Source organism: Mchenga conophoros, linkage group LG3 (assembly GCF_057382185.1).
Source record: "Mchenga conophoros isolate Kocher_MC1m ecotype Shallow Benthic linkage group LG3, M_conophoros_male_GT1.1, whole genome shotgun sequence".
Lineage (NCBI taxonomy): Eukaryota > Metazoa > Chordata > Actinopteri > Cichliformes > Cichlidae > Mchenga > Mchenga conophoros.
In genome coordinates this window covers 32,005,978-32,013,424 of record NC_140528.1, presented here as the reverse complement: position 1 = coordinate 32,013,424, position 7,447 = coordinate 32,005,978, and the positions used below count along the sequence as shown (strand labels likewise).

The following is a 7,447-nucleotide window of genomic DNA, read 5'->3' as shown; positions in this document are numbered from 1 at the left end:
GGACAAGTATAACTGACACCAATGTATCAATTACACCAGGAAATGACATGGACACGTTGAAATTAGTTCTTCAACAGAAAGTAATTGATCTAGATTGTGAATATAAGGAGCATAATATAATAGATCCAGAAATAGATTCTGAAAGTAACTTTCTCTCTTCTTTTGTTAAAAATTGTAATTATTTCACTCAGGAACAATATGAAAAAGAAATTAACCTAGACGGGAAGCTCTCATTAATTCACTTTAACAGCAGAAGTATGTACTCTAATTTTGATTTCATTAAGGACTGTTTGCAACAATTTTCTCGCCCCTTTAGTGTTATAGCCATCACTGAAACTTGGTTCAATGTCGATAAAGGAATAGATTTTTGTTTGAATGGATATGATTTAAAATACATGAATAGATTAAATAAGGCGGGCGGCGGGGTTGCTATATATGTTCATAACTCTATAAAATATAATGTTGTAACAACTATGTCTATGGCTATTGATGGAATTTTGGAATGTTTGACTATTGAGATTATGAATGAAAAAAAGAGAAATGTTATAATAAGTTGTATATATCGGACACCCAGTTCAAGTATTGACACTTTTAATGAATTGATAGAAAAAACGTTTGCTTCGGTGAACCAAAAATTACTATTTATCTGTGGTGATTTTAACATTGATTTGCTAAATCCAACAAGGTTAAAAGCCATTGATGACTTTACTGACACAATGTACAGCTTATCACTATATCCAACAATAACGAAGCCAAGCAGAATAACTTCACATAGCGCCACTATTATTGACAACATTTTTACTAATGTCATGGATTTCCAAATTAATAGTGGTCTGCTTGTCTGTGATATAACTGACCACTTACCAGTTTTTACTTTGTGTGACTGTGATTTAAAAAAAATAGATACCAAGATCATGATAGCAAAGCGAACAATAAATGAAGAAGCAATTCATGCCTTCAATTTCGATTTAGCACAACAAGATTGGAGTTCGGTGTATGAAGAGTCAGATGTGGACAAGGCTTATGATAATTTTCTAGATATTTTTACTATGTGGTACAATAAACATTGTCCTGTAAACGAACACATGACAAAGAAAAAAAAGATAAAAAGTCCTTGGCTCACAAAAGGAATTATTAATGCTTGCAAAAAGAAAAACAATCTGTATAAACAGTTTATCAAAGTAAAAACAAAAGAAGTGGAACAAAGATATAAAGCATATAGAAATAAATTGACTGATATTATAAGAACGAGCAAACAACTTTATTATAGAAGAAGATTATATGAAAATAAAAACAATATAAAAGGAACTTGGGATGTGTTAAACAACGTAATTAAACAAGGATCTTCTGGAACATCATATCCTGAATATTTTACTGATGCAAATGGTGAAAATCACAACATGAGTAATATTGTCGATGGGTTCAATAAATTCTTCATAAATGTTGGCCCTGAACTAGCAGCGGACATCCCGTGTCATAAAAATGAAAATATCAGTAATATAAAATCAAATCCCTTTTCACTGTTCCTCTCAGCTACAAATGAGCAAGAAGTAATAAATATCACATTAAAATGTAAAAGTAAGTCTTCAATGGATTATCATGACATAAATATGTCTGTAGTTAAACAGGTTATTCTGAATATTGCTAGTCCCTTAACATATATCTGTAATTTATCATTTCAGTCCGGTTGTTTTCCAAAAAAAAGGAAAATTGCGAAAGTAATACCACTATATAAAAGTAATGACAAACACAGTTTTACCAATTATAGGCCTATTTCTCTACTGCCTCAATTCTCAAAAATTCTAGAAAAACTTTTTAATTCAAGATTAGAAAAATTCCTTGAAAAACATCAAATAATAAATGTTGGTCAGTATGGTTTCAGAACGCAAAGAACCACTTCAATGGCGATAATTGAGGCAGTAGAAGAAATTACTAATACACTGGATAAAAATAAATATGCAGTTGGTATTTTTGTTGATCTCAAAAAGGCCTTCAACACAATCAATCACTCAATTTTACTGGATAAATTGGAAAGATATGGTATTCGAGGGAAAGCTGGTAACTGGTTAAAAAGTTACCTAACGGGTCGGGAACAATATGTTAGCATAGGGCATTACCATTCAGAGAAACTTGGTATTACATGTGGTGTTCCCCAAGGGTCAGTGTTGGGACCAAAACTTTTCAATGTATACATAAATGATATTTTTGATGTTTCTCAAGTACTTAAACTCATACTGTTCGCAGATGACACCAACATATTTTTCAGTAGCGATGATTATACTGATCTTGTAATGACCGTAAACAGGGAGCTAAAATTAATAAAAAAAATGGATGGACATAAATAAATTATCATTAAATATAAATAAAACTAAAGCAATGTTTTTTGGTAATTTAAAATATAATATAGGATTACCAATTATCATTGAAGGTGTACCAATTGATAATGTGAGTGAAAACAAATTTTTGGGAGTCGTGATTGATAACAAAATTTCATGGAAACCCCACGTCAGACACATAAAAACCAAAATTTCTAGAAGCCTCGCAGTTTTGAACAAAGTGAAACAATTCCTTGATAAAGATGCACTTCGTACTCTGTACTGTACCCTGGTTCTTCCATATCTTACATATTGTGTGGAAGTGTGGGGAAATACATATAAAAATACAACTAATCCATTAGTCACAGTACAGAAACGAGCACTGCGTATTATTCACAAGGCTGGTTATCTAGATCATACTCACAAATTCTTTCTTCAGGCAAAGTTACTTAAATTCCAGGATCTGGTTAATTACAATACATCCATAATTTTGTATAAGGCTTTTACTAAACTTTTACCGGCAAATTTACAAACTAGATTTGAAATTCGAGAAAAGGTTTATAATGTGAGAGGCTTTGGAGAATTCAAATTACCCAGAACTCGAACAACCCGTAAAGGCTTTTGTGTGTCTGTATGTGGTGTGAAAATCTGGAACAGTCTGAGTTTACAATTGAAACAATGCAAAAAAATTCCAAAATATGTATGTACATATATGTACTTGTGTGTGTAGATATATATGTATGTATATGTATGTGTGTTTGTTACTTGTAGTTATTACTGCCTGTTACCTGTGGTAATGCAATTTATAATTTATATATTCTGTATTCAGTTATGAAGGCTCTAATTGTTGTTTGCGAGCTGCCGTTTAGAAGCTTGTATGTGCCCGGGGCTGTTGATGGGTCTGTATGCAATGATGGGCGTAGCTGCGGGAAGTTTATTGTTTTTTTTGTTGATGAGTGAGTATAGGGGTGGGATTTAATAAGTTTTCTTTGTCCCACTCCTTTTTCAGGCAATTTTTGTTTTTTGTTTTGTGTATTTTATGTTCAATATAGGTATTTGTTGTGCCTGAAAATGAACAAATAAATGAAATGAAAGGTAAGGTGAGAAAATATAATAGATATATATAATCAATCAATAAGGTGAAAATATCAGATAAAAGGTGTTTTTTTTGGTTATAAGGAATAAAGAGGTCAAAGGTCAAAACAAGAGTACTGTTAAGTTAAAATTAAAGGGTCAAAGGTCAGATTAAACAGGTTACACAGAAAGGATCGGCAAAACTTAAACAAGGATAAAGAAATAATACATTAAACAAGGAAATAAATTAAAAGTCTGAGTTAATGAGAAATTAAACGTTTAAATCAGGTTAAGAGTTAAATTTTAAGCTTTTCTTAGTTAAACTAAATAAAATAATCAGAATAAACGATTGGAGGAAAAAAGCAAAGATGTTGTGATCAAATAGTTTGTACGGCAGAAAGAAAAACATGTTTCAGTAGATTGTATGTTGGAAACCACAGTAGACACAGTAGACTCAAATCATTGTTACTGAGGAATTCTGCCTTAAACAGTAAAGTGTTCTTTAACAGTGTGTGTGTGTGTCTGCAGCTGTTGTGTTGTTGCTGCATCGTTGCCTCAGGGGGAAAGTTGTGTGTGTGTTATGCAGACTAGCAGAGACTGCAGCTGTCAGCAGCCACACACACTTTCTATTCTTCAAATCAAATCACAGTGAAACATGTTCACTGACAGCTCAGCTTCAGCATCGTCTTCATGCTGTGACTGCAGCCGTTCAACTCTGTTTGTCTTTAACCCAAATCATCACAACATGCAAATATAATCATCAAAATGATGTGACTGGAAGGATGCAGCAGTCTGTGCTCCACCTTTCTCCTCCACACCTGCAGGTGGAGAACATGGATGCATGAATCTCTACAGAGTTCTTTGAATATTATCCGTCTCATCAGTTTTCAGTGAACAAAACTCCTCACAGAGCCAAAATAAGCAGTTTGTATCCAACATAACTCAGCTGGACTCTGATGCTCCGTATAACAGCCACACATGAGTCTGGATTCACTCAAAGCATTGAACAAACTTTATTGGAAATGAAGCTTTTGGACATTTGTTCTCTGATATTTGCTCTTCAGCTCGAGTCTCCATCAGTGGGAACATTTCCTGATTCAACTTTTCTTCTGTTCAAATCAAACTCCATGAGAATCAAAGTGTGAATCAGAGTCCTGATGATCAGATTCTATAGAAACATGGAGACTGTAGAGGATTTACACTCAATATGTTCATTTGTTCCCTTCAAGAAAAATCAATCATTCATCCAATAAAATCAGTCGTTGATCAGTTTGATTGACAGGACAGATGATCAGAGGTGCAGAGTTTTTACCTCCATCATTCATACAGGGACTGAAGTATGGGTGGAGTCTGTGAGTGAAGGAGCAGCCAGTAAAGGAGTAGATCAGAGCTGCAGCACCTACATCATAAAAGGAGACCAGACCCTCCTCATAATCCACAAACACCCCCACCTTCTCAGGACCAGGATGGAGACAGAGGGGGACTGGAGGACCAGCATTAGCTTCGTACTCATTTCCATTTCTCAGCACTACAGTCCAGAAACCATCCTGAGGTCTCAGTGTGATGTTTCCCTTCCTGTTGATCGACTCTGTGGCCACTCCTAAATCCCACTCAGTCTTTCCTTTAACCTGAACCTCAAAGTAAAATCTGCCTGAAGAGAAACTCTGCTCTCCTAAAACATCAACATAGTAAGAAAATCTCTCTGGGTTGTCTGGAAGTTTCTTCCTCACATCACTATGATAAACTTGTTTTCCATCATCAGACAGGATGAGGTCAGGATGAGCTGTATCAGGATCCAGAGTCACATCCACCTCATGCTGCTGCACCCTCTGCAGCTCAGCCTCAAACAGCTTCTTCTTCATGAGTTTCCTGATTGTCTCCTCCAGCTGAGCCACAGCTCTCCCCACAGTCCCCTCATATGATGGTGGATGAACTCTGACCTCTGTCCAGTCCTTGCTGGGTGGAGCAGCTTTCAGGGAGGAGAAGCTTTGGAGGAGGTGGAGGTGGTCTTCAGAGCGTGAGAGCTGCTCCACCTCAGAGCTTCTCTCCATCAGCTCAGAGATTTCCTGTTCCAGATCTTTGATGAGACCTTCAGCCTGTTTCTCTGTAGCTTCCTGTTTGTCTTCGATCTCCTTCATGAGCTCCTTCAGGCGTCTCTCAACAGACTCCATCAGAGCCGTGAGGACCTGAACACCTTCTGCTTTCTGTCTGTCTGCAGCATCTTTACTCATCTTCACCGACTCTGTGATCTCCTGAATCTTCAGTCGTCTCTTCTGGATCATCTGCTGAATCTCAGCCTCTGTCTTCTCCAGCTCTGCCTTCTTTCCTTCATATTCTTCTCTCAGAGGAACAAACTCGTGGTTCTTGTGGTCTAAAACAGAGCAGAGCATGCAGACACATGTCTGGTCGGTCTTACAGAACAGCTCCAGGAGTTTATCGTGCTTCGTGCACATCCTGCCTTCCAGGTTCTCCACAGCATCAACCAGCTGATGTCTTTTCAGGCCTTTCAGTGTCAGATGAGGCTCCAGGTGAGTCTGACAGTAGGAGGTCTGACACACCAGGCAGGACTTCAGGGCCTTCAGTCTGGTTCCAGTGCAGACGTCACAGGGAACTTCTCCTGGTTTGGCAGCTTGTTGCTCTGAGCTGCTGCTGCTGGCTTTCTGCTGAGCTTCACGTCTGAACTGAGCAACCATCTCAGAGATGAAGGTGTTGACCCTCAGCTGAGGTCGAGTGTAGAAAGTCTCTTTACACATGGGACACTGACAGCTCTGATTCATGTCCCAGTGCTGACTGATGCAGGTTTTGCAGAAGTTGTGTCCACATGGTGTAGAGACTGGATCAGTGAACACATCCAGACAGATGGAGCACAGAAACTGATCTTCAGATCGCAGATTGCTGGCAGCAGACATGTCTGCACTCTGAGGGAGAAAGAAGAGAAACATTTGATTCAAAATTCACTTTAAATTTCATTTTTACAAAGAGAGAAACAAGCGTCAGTAGTCTGAGGAGCTTGGAGAGAAAAGCGTCTGGACTTCTTTAAGTTTCTTTTCATCACAGAAGCTTCTTCACCTCATCCTCAACACGGACCAAGGAATGAATACTGCACTTTTGGAAGAACTCCCTCCCCTGCAACCTCTTATCGTCAAAGGGATGGAGGTGGAGAGGGCAAACAGCCACAGATTCCTGGGACTGCAGGTTACATCAGACCTGAGTTGGACTCTCAACACTACAGCAACTGTGAAAAAAGCCCAGCAAAGGCTTTATTTCATTAGGCTGCTCAGGAAAGCTGGCATGAACCACCACCCTCTCACCCAGGCCTGCAGAGGACTGATAGACAGCATCCTCACCGCAGGCATCACTGTCTGGTATGGAAACACTACACAGACAGAGAGGAAGGCTCTGCAAAGAGTCATAAAGTCTGCAGAGAGGATTATGGGAACAACACTTGCATCCATGGACCTGCACATACAAAGCTGCACATACAATCTCAGACACAACAGAGCGGACAGCAGCATCACACACAGAACACGATTCTTCAACAGCTTCTTCCCCACAACTGTCAGACTGACGGCAAACAAAAACACACTGAACACTTAAAATAACACAGCACTACTTAACCTCATTTTGAATGTATCATCGGTTCACTGACCATCGGGCAATACACTCACAACAGACTTGTGAAACAGATCTGTGGAACAAATTTGCAACACTGTGAGTGCGATAAGAGGTAGAGAACTACACACTCTGTACATTTTCTTCTTTTTCTTTGTATATAGAAAATAGTACGACTACCCTACTCCGGACTTCATTTCTATCCTCCTGCTTTTTCTGTCTTTATATTGTTAAAGTGTGGTTTGACTTGGAAAGCTCTGCACAAGTATTCCACTGTGCATGGACTGTTGGTCCTGTGTGCAAATGTCAAAATAAAAATCTTGAACCTTCAGTTGTCAGAGTAACTGGTGGAGACCCAGCAACACACTCAGACACAAACTGGTTCATCTGAAACACAAACTGAACAACGTCGTGTCTGCTGTACAGTGCAGCGTCCAGATGAACAG

General features: G+C 38.4%; 1 protein-coding gene across 1 annotated transcript; it reads right to left on the bottom strand.

The window, feature by feature from the left end:
* Window positions 1–4,575: 4,575 nt before the first annotated feature.
* Window positions 4,576–6,370, bottom strand: LOC146578167 (E3 ubiquitin-protein ligase TRIM21-like). The gene has a single exon (XM_085268534.1). It carries the CDS (start codon window positions 6,329–6,331, stop codon window positions 4,628–4,630), a length of 1,704 nt encoding a protein of 567 aa, XP_085124660.1. The 5' UTR covers window positions 6,332–6,370; the 3' UTR covers window positions 4,576–4,627.
* Between the last annotated feature and the right edge of the window lie 1,077 nt (window positions 6,371–7,447).

Excerpts from the sequence above, each read along its gene's own strand:
- LOC146578167 (XM_085268534.1), bottom strand. The coding sequence starts at position 6,331 with ATGTTTCTCTTCTTTCTCCCTCAGAGTGCAGACATGTCTGCTGCCAGC.